The 19,634-nt window shown below is 33.4% G+C and overlaps 3 protein-coding genes and 1 long non-coding RNA gene across 13 annotated transcripts; all 4 read left to right on the plus strand.

Moving 5' to 3' along the window:
• The first annotated feature begins 6 nt into the window (after positions 1–6).
• On the plus strand, positions 7–1,742 carry HisCl1 (Histamine-gated chloride channel subunit 1). 2 transcript variants are annotated; one of them, XM_076405883.1, is made up of 8 exons: positions 7–140; positions 199–382; positions 456–682; positions 736–818; positions 871–1,005; positions 1,056–1,232; positions 1,287–1,489; positions 1,541–1,742. In XM_076405883.1, exons 1-8 carry the CDS (start codon positions 73–75, stop codon positions 1,697–1,699), a joined length of 1,236 nt encoding a protein of 411 aa, XP_076261998.1. In that variant the 5' UTR covers positions 7–72; the 3' UTR covers positions 1,700–1,742. The 2 variants fall into 2 exon arrangements, with proteins under 2 accessions (XP_076261998.1, XP_076261999.1); XM_076405884.1 differs by having other exon boundaries at positions 1,548–1,714.
• Positions 1,743–3,457: 1,715 nt separating this feature from the next.
• LOC143197432 (uncharacterized) lies at positions 3,458–4,624 on the plus strand. Its single transcript, XR_013006003.1, has 3 exons — positions 3,458–3,805; positions 3,868–4,240; positions 4,294–4,624. It is a non-coding gene; the product is annotated as an uncharacterized LOC143197432 (long non-coding RNA).
• Positions 4,625–5,682: 1,058 nt separating this feature from the next.
• Positions 5,683–15,938, plus strand: NfI (Nuclear factor I). 8 transcript variants are annotated; one of them, XM_076405893.1, is made up of 11 exons: positions 5,683–6,060; positions 7,857–8,012; positions 8,680–9,055; positions 10,176–10,238; positions 10,350–10,451; positions 10,505–10,657; positions 10,720–10,907; positions 11,178–11,369; positions 11,425–11,581; positions 11,640–11,730; positions 12,763–15,938. In XM_076405893.1, the coding sequence occupies exons 1-11, from the start codon at positions 5,980–5,982 to the stop codon at positions 12,776–12,778; spliced, it is 1,575 nt and encodes a 524-aa protein (XP_076262008.1). In that variant the 5' UTR covers positions 5,683–5,979; the 3' UTR covers positions 12,779–15,938. The 8 variants fall into 8 exon arrangements, with proteins under 8 accessions (XP_076262008.1, XP_076262000.1, XP_076262001.1 ...); XM_076405885.1 differs by having other exon boundaries at positions 5,685–6,060; positions 11,425–11,577; positions 12,751–15,938; XM_076405886.1 differs by having other exon boundaries at positions 5,685–6,060; positions 11,425–11,577.
• A 446-nt stretch (positions 15,939–16,384) lies between these two features.
• LOC143197434 (uncharacterized) lies at positions 16,385–19,610 on the plus strand. Of its 2 annotated transcripts, none has more exons than XM_076405895.1 (6): positions 16,385–16,488; positions 16,868–16,994; positions 17,233–17,496; positions 18,406–18,821; positions 18,882–19,227; positions 19,284–19,610. In XM_076405895.1, exons 1-6 carry the CDS (start codon positions 16,476–16,478, stop codon positions 19,477–19,479), a joined length of 1,362 nt encoding a protein of 453 aa, XP_076262010.1. In that variant the 5' UTR covers positions 16,385–16,475; the 3' UTR covers positions 19,480–19,610. The 2 variants fall into 2 exon arrangements, with proteins under 2 accessions (XP_076262010.1, XP_076262009.1); XM_076405894.1 differs by lacking the exon at positions 16,385–16,488 and adding an exon at positions 16,561–16,627.
• Positions 19,611–19,634: the final 24 nt, after the last annotated feature.

Genomic DNA, 19,634 nt, shown 5'->3' on the forward strand with positions numbered 1-19,634 from the left:
TAATCTAATTAAGCATAAAATTCAAGGGTCTAACAGTGTGTCAATTATCAAGTGGTGACAATAGTGTGAAAAATGTACCTCTCCATGAAAAGCTTTGTTTTGGTTTTTTATATAGTCTCAATTACCACTGCACATCATACGTAAGTAAAAAATATATCGGTTGTTTCAAGTATTCGTCAAGCCTAACAATATTTACAGAAATCATTCCGCTACCAAAATGAGAGACTATATTGAAGAAACCAGTTTATCGTTAAGAGATATTTTACCATTAAGGCCGAAACATTATGACAAAAACAGAGCACCAAAATTTAATGGACAACCAACCATTGTTTATTTCCATGTTACAGTATTATCTATAGATTCCATAAATGAAGAATCAATGGTAATAATTTATTTCCTCCTTATTTATTTATTAACTAGCCGCTAACAGTAACTCATTTAGAAATTCTATTTAGACTTACGTTACTGACATTTTTTTGGCTCAAAGTTGGCGAGATCCTAGATTAAGATTACCGGAAAATATGAGTGAGGAATACCGCATACTCGATGTAGAGTGGCTTCACAGTATATGGAGACCCGATTGTTTTTTTAAAAATGCTAAAAGTGTTACCTTTCACGAAATGACTATACCGAATCATTATTTATGGTTGTATCATGATAAAACATTATTATATATGTCAAAGTAAGAGGTTTATATAGTTCATAATATAGATGGAAATGTAAATTACTTTTTAGATTAACTTTAGTGCTGTCTTGTGCAATGAAATTTGAATCGTACCCTCATGATACACAAATATGTAGCATGATGATTGAAAGTTGTAAGTAAGATTATTCAAAACTAATTCCTTTAAGTGCATGTCTTGCTTCTAGTGTCTCACACTGACCATGACCTAGTTTTTATTTGGAACATGACTGATCCCTTAGTGGTAAATCCAGATATAGAATTACCTCAACTTGATATTTCGAATAATTACACGACTGATTGTACGATAGAGTATTCTACGGGTAAAATTTTAAACTGAATCGACACTAAAACCCGAATTAAACTGTTTTAGGAAATTTTACATGTCTAGCGGTGGTTTTTAATTTAAAACGACGGTTAGGATATCATTTATTCCATACTTATATACCCTCGGCACTTATTGTCGTCATGTCGTGGATATCGTTTTGGATTAAGCCTGAGGCAATCCCTGCCCGTGTTACATTAGGTGTAACTTCCTTATTAACTTTAGGTTTGTTTGAAACGGTAAAATAGCTAAGCTTATTACCGAGTTATGTTATTTCAGCGACACAAAATACCCAGTCACAACAGTCACTACCTCCAGTATCTTACGTTAAAGCAATAGACGTCTGGATGTCTAGTTGTTCCGTTTTTGTATTTATGTCTTTGATGGAGTTTGCTGTGGTTAACAATTATATGGGCCCTGTAGCAACAAAAGCCATGAAAGGATATTCAGACGAAGACATCTCCGACATTAACGACTATAGAGTAAGTAATATTTAAAAAATACTAAACAAGAAGTATTTGTTTATTATTTAGGGAATAGAGAGACCGAGATTTAGCACAGTGAGTCAACCACAATATCCAACATTTTGTAATGGAAGAAGTATAGCTTTATGTATAGATCAATTTTCAAGATTCTTTTTCCCGTTTTCCTTTTTAATTTTAAACATTGTTTATTGGTCGACGTTTCTTTGACCTAATATTATTGACTTGTAATACTTAAGCACAATAATCGAACTTTCATATACATGGTAACATAAATAAATAAACTAGTATATAACTTAATTTTATTTTTTATTTATCTCGTTATTACTATTTACAATATTATGTTAGACAAAAAACAGAGAAGATCAGACCTAAAATCAAGCAATTATACTGGTTAGTCCGAGATACTCTGAATTTGAGCCAAAATTAAGGAGACTGCTTTAGCAGTCAATTATAAAGCCAATTTGGATCTATGGGGTATAAAGCCAATTTGGATCTATGGGGTTGCATTAAGCTAACTAGGAATTCAACGCTGCCAAAACAAGGTTCTACCATTATTAACGCTTATAACCAATGAAGAGCTGCATGATGACCTTGAAGTGAAGTGGATTTACGAAGTTATCCAAGATTTCGCCGTAAAACATCAAATAGCCGACTTGGTTGGCGTAGTGGTAAAGACGACAGGACGGCCTCCCTACTTTGTGACAGTTGCGTGTTCAAATCCTGCTGGGGCATGGTCGTAAATTTATGTTTGTGTTTGTTTATAATTCTGATTGCCCTTAGGTCAAGAGACTAGGAAAGTGATCCCAGTCGTGCCAGTAACCAGGCTGGGTAAGACCGGATGTTCTCCGAGTTGGTCACTCTCCAGTCGGCAGGTTAAGTATCAAGGACCGTGGTTTGGAGCCCACGTTAAACAGTAGGTTCAATCAACATTAAATAAGATCGCTAGATCATAGCAACTTGCAAGCGATACAGCCACTGAACAATACGCAAATCACACGAATGGTTCAATTTACGGCCATTCAAAATCATTTTGTGGATTTTTAAATATTTTCGTCGCTAACAACCACTTTTGGGCGTTCACTGCGTTCACCGTCTTCGTCTTCGGTACTCATTTCACCACGTCTAAACTTAGCATACCAATCCTTGATGGTTGATTTTCCTGGGGCAGTGTCTAGAAACTCGTTATCAAACCAAGTTTTTGTTTCAACTGTATTTTTTCCCTTCAAAAAGCAATATTTTATCAACACGTGAAATTCCTTTTTATCAATTTTTTTTACAATAACAAAAGTTGCTTTACTCAAAATGCTATCATTCAATCTATAACAAACTAATGATCCGACAGCTGTCAAATTTATACACGCATCTTTTGAGGGTTAAGACTAACTAACTAAAAAACATATGGATTTAATTCTAGTAGCGCCATCTATGTGTCAGGTCGGGGACTTTTTAGTTGACCTGTTAAAGTGTTGCTCTTAACTTTAGCTTAAGTAGTTTAATTTTGTTTTATTTTGGACATTATATATTGATGTATTTATTGTGCATTTGCCTTGCCTATTAATTTGTAAATTAAGATTGTACTAAGTATATTTAATGTAAGACGTAATTATTTTAAAAAAGTAATATTTACATATTAATATAATTAAATTGTATGGGTGTAATATTTCAAACTACTGATTTAGTACAGGGTGTTGATGAATGCCTGCATATGCACATACAGCATTGTAATTTGAATATTATGCAATACTATTTCGTCACGATATTGAAAACATGGACATAAAGTTTTAATACAATGATGTAACTAATAGTAAATTTGGTGGTTTGTGATAAAAAAAATTGAGATTTGGTCTGTTTGCGAAAGAGCGAGTCTGCTTTAGGCTTCGAAATGAAGCATCCATAAATCTTGGAGTGCAACTGCAACGCGTGGCAGCGATCGTTACGACAGGCTGTGTTAGAAAGACGAAGCGGTGTTGTCGTTTGGTTGGGAAGACGCTTCGCTGTGAAAGGGTAGTAGTGGCTAATTTTGGATGATCATAGTCGGTATTTGGTAAGCGTCAGAAGTTTCCGCGTAATTTTGCGACGTTGTCATTTACAAGTGATCGAAAGGTAGAATTCAACGAACTGCGGCAACCATTTTTAGAGTTTTAGTTTAGTAGGGTTAGGAGTTTGCTTGTTTATAGTTGATTTATTCTTGTACCGTCCATATTTTGATTATAAATAGTAGATAGTAATGGATACATCAGTGATATATAAATATTCTGAAAAAACTTTTATAAAGTTCTAATGTAAAGAGAGATATGATAAAAATCTATCCAGGTGCGTATATATTCAATTTTACGAATTGGATTGAATTCTATATCAAATTTATTATATTTTAGGTATAATTGATTCTGCGAAAGTAAAAGGTCAGATAAATATTAGAGTATACCATCAAAATCACAGATCGTTGATCATATAGGGTTATCCCACAACATTAAAATTGTATAAGAAACATTGATGTTGAGATTGAGATATTCAAATCTCCATGGAGGTATTAGAATATATTCTAATTGTCTAGGTTGTATAAAACTGATATAAAAGGGAAGGGAATGTGAAATACAATGCATTAAAATACATGTAAGGCATGAAAATGACTTGGCAAAATCAGTACAAATATGGATGCAGCCAAACTGGCAACTAACATTCCAATGAATCCTATATTAGATGAAATCTGAGGTAGTGCAAATTTGGAAAGATTAAACTTATTGATTGGTAATTATTGATTGGAGTAATGGCAATTAGCAAGCAAATTGTTTGAATTCCAGGTACAAAGCATAAAAGTAATGATACAAGTGTTGAAGCATGGGTAAATTAGGCCAAAAAGAAAAGAGATATGAGAATTTTGACAGGGACAAGAATGCATTTTAATTGTTGAACATTGTAACTGATGATGATGAGAAATTGGACAATGTATTCAGTTAAATATGAAGTGTTTATAGTTGTATAGATGTTATTGTGTGATTGTAAAGATAATTGGATGCTTGTAGATTAGACTCAATGGAGAAAGAGTTTATTGCATATTTTTATAGAAGTATAACTTGGAATTGTTACTGTAATGTTTATATATTGATAAAACAAATTATATTTGTTTTCTTATATATTGTTTTATTTTCTCCCTTTTTTGTGTGTTTTAAAAAAGGTTCGTCATATCATATTTATTATATTATATAGTTTATTATTGTAATGTTCATATATAAATAATTATATCCTGTTTTATCCTTTTAAAATTAAGTATGTATGTAAAAAGTTCTTTATATAATATATTATGGATTGTACCAAAAAAATTAACTTGAGTTTCAAGGGAAGTTTTAGGTAAATAGTCCAGTCATATTAAGGATTTCACCTTTAAATGAGAAGACCTTTTCTAAAGAAAGCTGAGGTGGTGTCACACAATTTTTGGAGGAGTATACTTGAGTTTTAATAATTATTTTTACAACTTCTTTGAAGAAAATTAACACGACAGTTCTTTGACATTGTGATTTTTCGATAGCTTTTTCTATGATAAGAACATCTGAATTATTTCTGACCTGTTCTGTAGTGATATTAACATATTAATAATAGTTAATAAAAATGAAAATTATTCATAATTATGTATAACGTGTAGATTTTATATGGCATATTATGTATCGGGGCCGATGGTTGACTTTGCATTATTTTGAGCTCTGTGCGCTGTCCGTCCTCTATCTCAAGAATGATTAAAAGTATAAAAAAATATTATATGCATAATAAATGCAAACAGCATTAAATCCATAGGAAGTGAGGTATTTGGAAAAAACGATTTTTGTGACTTTGGATATCTTAAGACGCGGATGCGAGATTTTATGAGCCTTTTGGGACAACTTTTAGAAGGTTAAAATGAAGGTTTGTACGGACTTACAGCTTATTATCTCTCGTTTTGAGGTTGGCAGCGTATATGACTGGACTATTATTGATGAATTTAAGATAATGTATTCGATATATATTGGATTCCTCAGATATACGTATGTTGTGTGAGAAGTGGCAACGTCGCAAGTTTGGATTGTCGTGCGCGTGTCGGGGATCCTCGAGATTTAGACTCCCGCGAGGGGATCGAGATTAGCCGTCGAAGGGTTAAGCGACGAAGATGGCAACAACGCGGGTGATGGGAGGAGGACGGCGCGTCGAGCGTCCGCGCCGCACATGGCAGTCGGCAGGCCGACATGCCCGGCAGGCAGTGCACCGCCTCCGGACAACGCAGCGTCCGGACAACCCCCGCAGCCGTAGCCGCAGCAGCGATATAAATATCGTCGACGAGCTGCGTCCACACAGGCGCGGATTCTGCAGTTCGTCGTGGCCGTGGCGTGTGCTGGAGTCGAGCCGCACCGAGACCTGCAGCTTTCCGCGAGTGACCTGCCGCCCCGGGCCCCCCCGCCTCCTCTGTGATGGGACCCGCGGCGCGTCCGCCGTGACCCCGTGCGTGAGTGACCTGAGGAATGTTCATCCCCGAAACGCTACGCAGCTGCATGGTGGAGCCCGATGTGTCGACGTACCTGCAGACGCCGTCCTCGGGACAGGTGCCTACCCGCTGCTACCTTACCTCTCCTCCCCGCGTCGTCATGCGTGATATGTAATTAACATGATTAACATGAGTGTTATTCTGTTCTGTACTGCGTTCGCTGTCTGGCCCGGGGAACTTACTCTCAAGACCGAGAGTGAAATTTTATCGTCCCCTCACCCCACACCCTCGTAACCGTTCTGTCGACCGCTCTCCGATCATTTAATTTCCGCGCTATACCCCAAAACCAAACCGTTTCAAATCCGAACCGACATATAAAATTTCACTGAACCTTGGTCACCCCCATGGTCTGACTGCTAACCTCGATGTTGACATGTTTGAATTAATGTTAATGACTGTTCTGTTTCGTTTCTGTCTCATGTCTCTATGTTTCATCTAATGCACCATCGTATATCCTAGACATACTTTTGTACTTCTTGGTTTTGATGTTAAGTTGGTCTATTTACTATGTGTTTTGCTACTCGCTGACATGCTGTAGCCTTTTTTGATATATATCTATATATATATATATATATATATATATATATATATATATATATAATATATATATAGATATATATACTATTGTTGAGCCACGCCACACCAACTACGCCTAAACTCGGGGAATACGTTTTACGCGATGTGCATGATGAATTCGTTCAAAATTCAACCAGTAATATTTCTGCTTCTTTCACGAGTCCCGGTCCCCAATCCCCCTTACCGTTGACAACTCTTTACTTAGACTTGCTAATCTATAGATATATCCCATAAACATTTTCCGCGATCTACAATAATTATAATAATTGGCCGTTTGCCTAGGAAAATGACGCTACGAAAATGACGACGACGACGACAACGACGATTTTTATTTTCGCATTTTAAAAGTTCCGACCGCTAAACGTCAACAACCAATCATGTAAGAAACGATGCTATACGATTCGACTATATGCCTAGCAGGAACTGGATATCGGTGTGGCTTGATATCAACGTTGGTCGATTGGTCACGTAAGATTTTAACATGCAAAAACAACGATCCAAGACGCTTCTCGAATTTCAATTGATATCGCACCGTAGAAATGCATTATGCCGATTCCTACGATTCGATTTTAAACGGCATACCACGTTGCAACAGAAACCGTATGCACGGCGATGAACTGGGACTGAAAGAAACATCGACGATGCGGTTTGAACCGTGTTGATTATTATAATGGTTTATCTTAGGAACAAAGGTTTTGCAAGACGTTATAATCATACCTATCTACATATAATATCTTTAAGATCGCACGCCAGTTTAGAATCGTATAGAATCTGATGACTATTTATAACACGCTATTTATAGCCGCTAGCGAGTAACAGCAAAATGACATAGCAAAGAGAGTTCATCTCGACCGAAAATCGTAAGATTTTTACGAGAACAGGAAAATGTGTCATTGCAATGTTCGTTTCAAACTTGCTATTATTAAACAATACTAGTTCCTAACTAATAAATATTACTAAAATAATATAACAATCTGCGCAATACTCTTACCGTTTTAATTTTGTTTTAATTTCTAGCAGCATTTTGAATTTGTAGTCTATGTTTTTCATTTCCCGTTTTCATACATGTTGCTATTTTGAAATTGTTAACTATTCATCATCAAACTAATATATATTAATCGATTTAACTAAAACTTTGCTACCGTTCAAAATGGCAATGTCAAATTTAGAATTAACACTTGGTTAATTTCTTTTAGGTGTCGATGCTTGATTACAATGCTTAAAATATGTTATTGTCTTATAGTGATATTATTTTTCGAAATGTTAAATTTTTTATAGGACGAGTTCCACCCATTTATTGAGGCTCTTCTACCCTTTGTCAAGTCCTTTTCCTACACTTGGTTTAATTTGCAAGCAGCTAAACGGAAGTACTATAAAAAGCACGAAAAGCGAATGTCATTGGAGGAGGAACGTCAATGCAAAGAAGCTTTACAGGTGAGTTGTATTAGTAGTAGACCGTTTTGGCAAGACATACGTACGATATTACATCGAACATTTTATGAGCAGGTGTTCTTGGCCTACGAATGCTTCCTTCCTTGGCAAAGAACTTTTTGGCACACCAGAAAAATATTTGTTTATATCAACAGGCGTCTGATACGAACGGATCATTTCCAACCTCGTTTAGTGATATAACACCAAATCCAGAAATGGGACATTTTCTCACAACGTTTAAAATAACAAACGTATTCGTTTAAAAAAAAATAAAAAAATGAGCATCTTCATAAACGAAAGTCTATTCTTGTTCTGATACTTTTACAGGAGGCAATGACTCGTGAGACAAAGGTAAAAAAAGGGAAGAAGGTAGTTAAAAATAAACGCGTCATCAACAACATTTCTTAATCGGAAATGTAAAGGATGGAATTTTCTCTTCTAAAAATAATACAATATAAGCTTAATGTCGTGTTCCAGTTCTAGTATTGATATAATTTTAAAATTATGTATAATAGTAGTACCAAAATAATATAACATCAATATTTTCAAGGATATTTCTTTATTAAAATAAAATACAATTAATTGGCGACTTTTAGAGAGTCAGTTTTACACACACCAAAAAAAATGTTTTTTAATTTTGCCATCTTATCGGTTTTATTTTTTTTTACAGAATGAAAAGGCGGAAGTTAAACAGAAATGGGCCTCTCGGTTACTTGGCAAATTACGAAAAGACATTACACAAGAGTGTCGCGAAGATTTCGTGTTAAGTATTACGGGGAAAAGACCGGCTGTTTGTGTATTGTCCAATCCAGACCAGAAAGGAAAAATGCGTCGTATTGATTGCTTGAGGCAAGCAGACAAAGTGTGGCGGTTAGATCTCGTGATGGTGATATTATTTAAGGCCATACCTTTAGAAAGCACCGATGGTGAACGGCTCGAAAAAAATCCAGATTGTTCGCAACCGGGTCTATGTGTAAATCCATATCATATTAATGTGTCAGTGAGAGAACTGGATCTTTATTTGGCGAATTTCATCAATAGTCATGGTAAGTTTAGTGTCTATTCCTCATTATTGAGAAAATAAGTAGATTAAATTAGGTTAACGTTAAGGACATTGGCAATATTTGAAAACATACCAATCTTATTAACCAACTACCATCAGAATGACTTAATTTTTATAATTTTCTCCTAACTATACCGTAAACTGTACGCAAAATGTCTTAAAAACAACCTATTTTGTAAAACTAGATAATCAATGTACTAGATAAATATTGCTGGTGTATTAATTTTTATATATTTGACTATGAATATATATATAGATATAGATTTTTAAAAATGTCTGATCAAAATAGTAAAAAAATCTGTTCTGTTCTTAAGTTCACAGAATTGTTGAAATTAATTTCACGGATTCTTCGTTCGTTCGATTAACTAGCCAGAAGTCAGAGGGAACTAAGTCTGGTGAATACGATGGATTCATACATTAATTGACTTATTTTGAATATGATTTTTTGAAACGTATTAGATGATGCTACATCTTGATGAATAGTGATTGCTTTCTCTTGTAAATCTCTGTTGTTTTCTCAAATATATTTAAATTTAGCTGACTGAGGAAGCTGTAACGCAGTTAGTTGAGGAACAATTTTTTTGCACTCCAAGAAGCTTTTTGACCGATTTTTAAATCTTAATCAGGTTCACAACACCCCTCAGCTTCATATTGTGATTCAGGTTCATAGTTGTTGACTGACACCTTTCCCAAATTGATGTAACGACCTCATTTTCTTTTAATTCGATTCAATTCAATCAGCCAAAATATTATATAGAAAAACCTGGTAATGTTATATGTTATTTTATTGATTTTTTACTTGACTTGGATATTTCTAAATAATGTTTAATTAAATTATAGTTTATGTTGTTCATTATATCAGCTTAACGTAACAATTGCTATATTCTTTCGGCGTTTTTCTACCAACAAAAAATCTATAATTAGAACACCTTATATTAACCATACAAAATATAGTGGAACTAAAAATATACAAAAGAATATCATATTAAATCCGATGGATATTTTTAACCCGTCAGGATTTTAAATAAAATTTTGCAAGACAGGCCTGGCGTGAAATAGGGAAGTGAACTGTTTGGTAAATAAGAGTAATTTTTCGTTTCCAGAAATATTAAGTGGAGTTTGTTACAACAACAACAACAAGAAAGAGGATGAAAGGAAAAATAAAGGTAAGGCATTCTTCTTTTTTTGTATAACACTATACTCATTCGCTTCAAACCAATGGATTTACTTTTGTCTACCGAGTGACTGATCTTATAAAAGGATTTTGTGTCTTGTAGTTACAGGGTATACTCACAATCCCTACAATGGTGTAATATGTAACGACATAATCTTAGCGACAGGAGTATTTTCATCAAAGGAACTGTGGAAGTTGTCCAAATGTAACTTTTGTACATCTTCCTTCTCGTCTTTGTGTTAATCTGTTTCTTTTTAGCATCGATTTTGCACGAACTGTCGGATCCACAACCAAATATGAACAGCGTTAAACTTGAACACCCTGCTTATTACTGCAATAGTTATACGGATCAACCTGTGGTTGGTGATAGATCTTCATCGGTTGATGCCATGGTCGTATCTGCGACTTATTGTAAGTTCCTCTGCAGGTCTGTTCATTTCCTTTTTAATCAATTCGTTAATTATAATATTTAGCGATGCCACAAAACACTACTATAGTGTCTTCCAGTTCACAAGCTAGTCCGAACGCTTTATATTATCAACATAGTCCAGAAGCACAACACCATCAGAATCAAGTCAAATATCCGGAGAATGGTCATGATTCTTTATCGGATTTTGTTACCTTCGTATGTCAAGAAACGGACAACAACCAAAACGCACAAGTAAGTTAATTCGTTTTTAAGAAGATTGTTCAATAAGTTTTATATTCGAAAAGATCTTATTACTCAGTGGCATTGAAATTATGAAAAATTAGTTGAAAAAAAACTTGATATCAGTCTTTTGGGATGCCAAAAGTTAGGTTCATGAATTATGTCATCTTTTATAATGGCAACCTATTCTTCACACAAAACATAAAGATTCTCTTCAAAGTACTAAACTTATTGAATATCCTAGTGTGTAGACCAATGGGTAAACATGTTTTTGGTTCTTAGATGCAGCAGGGTTTATCTCGGAGTCCTAAATCGCAGTATTTCACATCGACAATGTTGCCGCCACCTCCACTACCACCCATGGCTAGACCGGTCGCTATAATTCGCTCGACAGGAGAAGTAACCATGAGTGGCACGAATTCACCTCCATCAAGTATTACGCCACCTTGCGGCGAAACTTCTCCTGCAGATGAAGTAATTATTTCCGTAATTAGTCTGCATATTTAATAATATTGTTTATATTCGATAGGTTGCGGAAATCAATGCATCACCACCACTAAGTCCAGGAAGTCATGAACGGAGAAAATCGCCTCTTCAAAGGAATTCAGTGCCAACAAGTAGCGCGTACTCGCCGAGCAGAGATTATTCACCATATAATCATTTCCATGGCCAACCAGGACATGTTGGTAGTTAATATTTGTAGCACCTAGAACCTTTTATTATCTTTCGTTTTTTTTATTACAGGTCTTCAGTTATCCCAATATGGGCCCGATGTCTGGCGTTATCAGTCCTACCAACCTCAGTATGTATTCACCCAATGTGAATACGGCGAGAGGTATGTCTATATATAATATATCTAATAAAACAGCCAGTGCACGTCATCAGAGTTTACGATGTCGGCAGGCCGCAATGTTGCCGCATCAAATTGAACTTCCTTGTCAGTTGTTTCTTTTTTATTTATTGTGTTTACGTAAAAAATGATATATTATGATTTTTTTCAAATTTGACATATGCCAATTTTTATTTTGCCTGGTATTAATTTTAAAGGATTTCTTATTTTTGTTCGAATATTCCCTTCGGATGTCGATATGGGTGACTCTTTTGGACTAACCCACTTACCTTTATGCTTGGCACTACTGTAAGTTATCCACTTTTTGTAGCTACACACAATTCGATACGGGATAGTCTTAGTTTTTTACCTGTCAAGCAAGGAAACCGTTCTTTTAAATTTTTCTCATTAAATGTAAACATTTAAAATAATTTAATACATCAACTTTTCAAGCTGCTGGAGAGTTCTTTGAGAATTTGAGTTGGACTTTCATGAAATAAGTCTCGCAATGCATTGTCTTCTGATGGCTGTTAGGTGACTATATCCCCTGTATAAATTGGGATATGATCCAGTAGCATCACTATAAGTCGAGCTCTCTTTTAAGCTCTACATTATCAGCCATGTATGCTGAATAACTCAATAATATTAATGTAACACTGTTATTTTATGTAGATAAATGTTAAAATCATTAAATTTAACAGTTTAGACTGTTCTTTACATTGATATTTCGCATTATCACTAATAAATATCACAAGCATGTAATATGTTTCTGGCTACAAATGGATTTTATTATGAATAACCTATATATCCTTCAAATATAAAGTTTATAATTTTTATTTATTATAACTAAAGTTTTTAAGCAATTTGTAAACATTTGGCAACAGTATCGTCCACTAGAGCGCAAGCAGAATTTTATAGATTGATTCGGTTGACGCTGTGCATTCACTCCTATTGACGCTGTGCATTGGCTGTTTTATTGGAAGGACTATATTGTTGTTATTGGTGTATTATTATTATTATCATAAGATCGTTTCCTAGGCACCACGCGTTCTAGTAACATGCCCCGGTGGAATACGCCATTGTTCACATTGGATCAGGAGGATTTCAGTATGATCGCTCATACATCACCATCCGAACAGAACGCCATTATATTAATGGATGAAGCGGCAACCGCCGGCACGACAGAACACGGCAGTCAATGTTGCAATCAGAGCGCCAATCTAATATGCGACGCAGATCGATTTTTCCAGGCCGGCGACGGGCTGGAAGGGAACGCGCCAACTGGACAGAGGGATACCGTCGACCAATTATCCCAAACGCCGAAGTCGCCCTAGCGCTGAATAATACAACGAGCGCTAACTGCCTTTAGCAGATTAATCGCCAGTTTATGTGTGATGTTTTGTTGGGTTCTGATTTATTTCAGCGTGGAATTCAGTGCCGCATATTTCTCACGGTGAACGATCGATGTTTTCATAAGATCATTGCGGTTTTAACATTACTGCACGAACAATCTTGACATCATTCATTTCCACGCGGATTTATCATTTAATTTTCTCGATATCATCAAGAATGTTCCTACTGTGACGTTAAAATAACTTGTAATATCACTCGGTAACATCATCGTGTGACATAACATAGAAGCTGCTCAAGTAGTTTAGGTAATGTAGATTAGTTAAGATATATTATATATATACATATATATATATATATATATATATATATATATATATATATATATGTATGTATATGTATTAGGTTTGATTGCCGGTGCCAAGTGAGGTTGTACGACGAAAGCTCGATTTGTCAGTGATTATTCGAACGTTTTTCGACACAAACATTTCGACTAATCACTACGTCGACATTCGGTACAGCGAGATTCGGTGAATTTAGTTGTACTGCGCCCAAATCTAACCCCCTGGAACATTTCTATGAGATGGCTCGAACAAAATAAAACGTTACGAGCCGCATATTTTCTAACGCGACTTTCTATATTAGCCGTATAGAATTAACGTCAGTAAATTAACTACAAGTGACCTTAAACTTAAATAAATGAAAAGACTTTTTTGCCTCATATTTACGGCTACGATTTTATTCGGTTTGATGTTGTATATATATATTACATAGTCGAAATATTGTATATACACCTTATTATAGAGCACGGTGATTTAGTGCTTTAATCGCGACTTTAATATTTAAAAAAAACTAATGGATTTTCTTTTGCGAATCAACTAGTGATAATAAATTAAGTGATGTCCCCCACCAAAAAAAAAAAAGAAAAAGCAAGGTCCTATTAATGTTCCAGAAGATATATTTACCATAGTAAAATTTACAGATTATTGTAATCTATTATATATATTTAAAAAAAAATAAACAAACATCATTTATGATGTTTATGGCCTTTGGCTAGGGATTTTTTTATCTCATTCTACGTAAATCGGCATATATTAAAAAAAAGGAAGTGGTAAAATACATTTTCAATTATTCCCGAAGACTAAGTATACGCTGCTCATTGTAGATAATTTTTTGGCATCTAGCTGTATTACATATAAAAAAAATTAAGCGGATGTTAAGTTATTCTGGATACAATATTGGTGTTCAGTCAACAAAACTGTACTGTTAGAAGTAAAACATATATCGAAGGTAATAATAACAGGGGGTGGTGTTTTGGAGCGCTACCAATTCCGTTCCTATTGGGTAGAATATCCAGAGTTGCTTGTCTTCCACACCACAAAGAATATGAGCTTGTCGCGAGAACAAGCTGAGCTGGATCCGTGCCTTAGAATAACAATAAATACTGATATTGTTAATTTAGCCTAGATAGAAAATGTACTAAGCTTGCTCATATTTCTTTTTTTTTTCTCAAATTTTCCAGCTCATAATATTCAATTTATATTTCCGTTCACGTATTTGTTTATTTCAGGCGTTAGTTAATTATAACGAGGATTAAAACAGTTTCCATCATTATTGACTTTTTCCTCTGTAAGCTATGCAGTCAGATTCGAATATCCCAGCTTTCACATTTTAAATAAGGGGACAAAAATGTGCTTTAATTAGTCTAACATCGATTTTTCGTTTTTACATGTTATAAACAATTACGTGATATGAGCGCAATTAGATTAAAATACTGTTTTAGAGGCATATTTGACATTTGCTTGTGATTGGATTTTCTTTGAGGGATGTTTCGAGTAAAAGTGAACAAAAGAAAAACGATTTTTTAACAAAAAGTCTAACATCCAGGTCATTCTATCTAATAAAAAGTAATATAATTTTTATTCGAAATATCTTAGAATTATTTTAATGCATTGTCAACCGAAAGATTTTTTTGTTCTATATAAAGTGTTATTTCCAGGTCATTATTTTTATTTATTTTAGTCCAGGTCGATATCTGATAATGAAAAAATCTTTTGCGTTTTACAGTTTTTCGGTTTCAATCGTATTTTACGATTAGCAGAGTGGTCTTGACTGATAAATCTACTCCCTCCGCAGAATTTTTGAATTCACTCTGCCTTTGATTTTATTTTAAAACGCCCAAATTACCGCCAACTCTAATTTCAGTCATATCTCATTCGGTTCAAACCTTGTCTAATCAATTTATAATTTTCTTTCGATCACATCGAAATATCAGGTGCAGAAAATGAATTCGAAAAGACTATGTATGAGTTAATAGATCTTTTTTAATTTGTTTTAACACGGGTTCAGTTCAAATTAAATGGAATTGAACGTTGTTATGTTAATTTAATATTATAGTGTCTTCATTTAATTTGTTATACATAATTTGTTTTAATACAACTGTATGTATAAACTTAATTTATATTCATTTTAGATGGTTACCTTATATTTACGTTGTACAAATCGTTTTGATCATTATAACTATTTGTTGATTTAATTCTTAGGCTCTTTCATATATAAGAAAAAAACTGCTATTTTTCACTGATCTATTGACTTTGAATAAGAAATGTTAATATTCACGTTTATTATGATCATTATGTAAATAATTATCAAAATGAAATAAGTCTATACACTTATAGATTCGGGTGATATTTAACCAGTGCCATTGATATTGTTGATTCAATTGTTGGACGTTCTCTATACGTCAAGTAGTGGTTACATTATTATTCTTATTATTATTATTATTAGTACTAGTAGTAGGCTTAACATAAGCGATTTTTTCTTTTTAATTTAAAAAATAAATCAGAGGGTTTATTTGATAATAATTATTGTTTTATTTATTCACCACTTTTTCATTCACCATTTATTCAACCTTTTGACGTTACAATTTTCCAAAGTTAGTTCTCTCAATTATATGATTTTGTTATGTCATCTGTACCGCTAGAGTTACATAAAAACATCAGTGCGTCTAGAAAGAAATTCGGTGAGTTAATTTCATAATATTGGGTAATAAATTATTTTTAGATAGATTGGAAACATCACCGAAATACATTGTCGAATATATTTTAGAACAAAACCGGAACCCATATCATTTACATAAACTGATCTCGTTTTGTAATATTTTGCTAATTTGGTAATCGTGTTAATGATTAATTTTTTAAATTATATCGATTAATAAAAAAACAACAGCCCACTTTCTAGATAAAATGTAATTAACAATACTTTATTTTCGAGTATATACATAATTAAATTTAAGCAAACAATTAAAACAAAATCTTATAATTAATCTTCACAAATAGAATGCTAAAATTAAAAAAAAATATTTTTCGTGTTTAAATATACGTACGACGAGTAATCTTCGAATGAATGAATCTGGTAAGAACCCTTTCTCTTTTATAGTGAAGCTATATAAAGATATCTAAAAGAACACAGCACATTTTAGTTCTGTTTTCGCAACTAAGTAGTTCTTTAGATTCTTTACTGTTGTCTAAGATGTTTATATTGTTTACCCTAGGTAATATATTTATTCTATTTTATATATTTACGAGAAATTAATCGGAGAATCGTTAAGATTAATTTATTTCATTAAGACGATTTTTATTAATTTTGTAACGAAAGAGGATGTGATGTTTTCCGGTTACGGTGAAACTCGCTTAATAATATATTTTGAAATCTAGTTAATTTAATAGCCGGTGTATTTTTTTAATGTTATATAAACGAAGTGATTTCACTAATTGAGTATTTTCATAATTAGTTTTTATAACGGCCCTTGCTGTGCCATCTTCGTCACAAAGTCACAGGAACGTCGAACAGAACCCATCGCCTTTGGTGTATGAACCTTCAGCATATACGAAAGAAAGACAATTTCTACCAATCCCAAGGTAAGTGAAGGGAATCGATTCCCTTGCACAAGAGCGCATCTAAAACTGTATTTTTCGTTCGTTATAATGTGAATTACAACATTCGACCTTTAAATAAGACGGAATCGTTGAAAACGTTCTACATAAAAACTATTTACACTGACCAAGAAAAAAATACATTATATCGAGAACTTTCATTGTTGCACAACTTTTTACTATTTCTTAATACCCTGATATTCAGCAGTGCATTTTTTTTCAGAGCAAGGTCGACGGAATACGAATATGATCCTCTTCAGACTTATAAGTCAGAAATACAGTATCAACCGAGTTATTCGACACCACCGAAAGCAGCGATAAAAACAGCAACCAGACGATCTAAACAACGTAGGGTTCAACCAACTATTGAACAGTTCTTGAAAGAAGTTACACCAACAACCAAAACGGCATATGAACCATCACCATTGCAATATACAAGATCGTCTGCTGCCAAACAACCTTCCTTTGAGATAGAGGAATCTCAACAGTAAGTATATTCATAATCCAGCAAGGTAAAAATATCCATATATCCGAGATACATCTGGTTAAATTCGTTTTAATAATTTCCTTATTGAATTTCGATGAATTAATTGATATTACATAACCCTGCCAAAATTGAACTAATCTGTTGTATGTTTTTTTGCTGCGTTAACTTTTTTAAATCCGTATAACTACCACTCATTATGAAATAGGTTTGGTTCACATAAAGTGTTTTTTACCGCAAGTATTTACCACTTTAGTTAGAGGCCATAAAACTTTTTTCCATACCGTAACTAAATTAAAAGGTCATATGAGTAAATTAAAAAATTCTTAAAATAATATATATATATATATATATATATATATATATATATATATATATATATATATATATATATATATATATATATGTATATATATGTGAGTAAATATAAACTTTCACGCGTAATTTCACTTTCTATGCAAAATAGTACTATTCACGTAATTGCAGATGCTGTATAAATAAATAAATATATATATATATATATATATATATATATATATATATATATATATATATATATATATATATATATATATATATATATATATATATATATATATATATAGGAGATATATAATATAATTTATATTAACGCATGATCCCATCAAAATAAAACTGTATAATTTAACGTATGATTTTGAACTGACTTGATATTTTATTGCAAAACATCTTCTCTAATTTCCTATGTTGCATACTTACATTTCGTATTTCGTAACAATAAGAATTCATGTAAGTGTTTACCCGAACTACGGTTTAATTTTTATGGCATATAATATAATTGTTGAGAGTATTTTAGTTTTGTTTCGGTATTTAGTATTAATTGACTTTTATGACAAGATGATTTTTAACTAACAATAATATCATTTATTTCAGACAATCATACTTTCCTCAACAAAATATCCAACCGACTCAACTGCCAAAACAATTACCTGCTGCTCAAAACCTACCTGCTTATCACAATGTTCTATTGGCTCAGCGATATGCACTTTATGATAAACCACAACCACGAGATCAGGAAACAGAGCAAGGGAATGAAGGAACACCTAAATCGTCTATATTTATTTCACAAACTGTTCCGAAAAAATTAACTCCCAAACCTACTAAGCCTAAAACATCAACTTTAGACGAGGAAATCGAATATCTAACAAAATTGCAGTACCGACAATTGCAACAGCAAGCCAAGGAATTGAGAATCCCGCAATATTCTAAATTGGATCTGTTATCTAATGAAGAAAGACGGAATGAACGCCCTCAAATAGAATCTCGTGTACCTGTACCATCCCAATTAGGTAAATTATCACAACATCAATCAGTTAAAAATAAAAATTAATTGTAGAGAAATTATTTAGCTAAACCAATAAAGTTACCAAGGATACAAAATTATCAGCCACAGTACCAGCAACCGCAAGGTGTCGACTATCAGCCAGATATCACATATCAATCTGAACCAGATATTGAACTAAAATACAAACCAACTAGTAATTATGAACAATCTCAATTAGGTCAATATCAGCCTCAAGAAAATTCATATAGGGGTGGCCCGAAATATTTACCTGACCAGAAAGTTTTACAATATGAGGAGTCACCTTATCAACAATCCGACTTACCCGGTACTGTAACGATACCGAAATACCAAATTCCTAAATCGTCTAGTCTAAAAACTCAGTACAGCCTAGAAGGTCAATTACAACATAGGTAATTACCAAATAATTATAAAGTATAGATTTATATATATCTTTGATTTTGTTTAGTGGGCAATCACCTCAGTACCAAGAGATTCAACATCAGTCTCAACCCGTACTATCTAAACAAGAAACGCCTGTATATCAAGGTCCAACAGATGAGGAATATCGAGAATCTGAAGTTAAACAAAGACTGGGAAAAAATTCTAATTTAAGGATATTAAAAACTGGAAAACCAGTTGTTTTTATTGGGCATGATGAATAGAACTATAAAAAATTATACAATTTTATTAATAAATTAACAGTTTCATAACTGAATTATAACTTATAGTTAACGCTAAGTTAAAGACTTTGTGTATGTGGCGCTATCTAACGCCATATTATTAAACTAAGAAATAAAATATTATAGAAACCGCTACG

This window comes from Rhynchophorus ferrugineus, unplaced genomic scaffold, assembly GCF_030347505.1.
Source record: "Rhynchophorus ferrugineus isolate W39M unplaced genomic scaffold, kcgeb_rfMv2 rfM5, whole genome shotgun sequence".
In the NCBI taxonomy this organism is placed as follows: Eukaryota; Metazoa; Arthropoda; class Insecta; order Coleoptera; family Curculionidae; genus Rhynchophorus; species Rhynchophorus ferrugineus.

Bases quoted from the DNA above. Each gene is read 5' to 3' on its own strand.
- HisCl1 (XM_076405883.1), top strand. From the start codon at position 73: ATGTACCTCTCCATGAAAAGCTTTGTTTTGGTTTTTTATATAGTCTCA. The intron at 141-198 runs GTAAGTAAAAAA...CAATATTTACAG, and splicing joins ATTACCACTGCACATCATAC to AAATCATTCCGCTACCAAAA. The intron at 819-870 runs GTAAGTAAGATT...TCTTGCTTCTAG, and splicing joins TAGCATGATGATTGAAAGTT to TGTCTCACACTGACCATGAC.
- NfI (XM_076405885.1), top strand. From the start codon at position 5,980: ATGTTCATCCCCGAAACGCTACGCAGCTGCATGGTGGAGCCCGATGTG. The intron at 10,239-10,349 runs GTAAGGCATTCT...TGTGTCTTGTAG, and splicing joins GGATGAAAGGAAAAATAAAG to TTACAGGGTATACTCACAAT. The intron at 10,908-11,177 runs GTAAGTTAATTC...TTTGGTTCTTAG, and splicing joins ACAACAACCAAAACGCACAA to ATGCAGCAGGGTTTATCTCG.
- LOC143197434 (XM_076405894.1), top strand. From the start codon at position 16,606: ATGTTTATATTGTTTACCCTAG. The intron at 16,628-16,867 runs GTAATATATTTA...TTTCATAATTAG, and splicing joins GTTTATATTGTTTACCCTAG to TTTTTATAACGGCCCTTGCT. The intron at 17,497-18,405 runs GTAAGTATATTC...CATTTATTTCAG, and splicing joins GAGATAGAGGAATCTCAACA to ACAATCATACTTTCCTCAAC.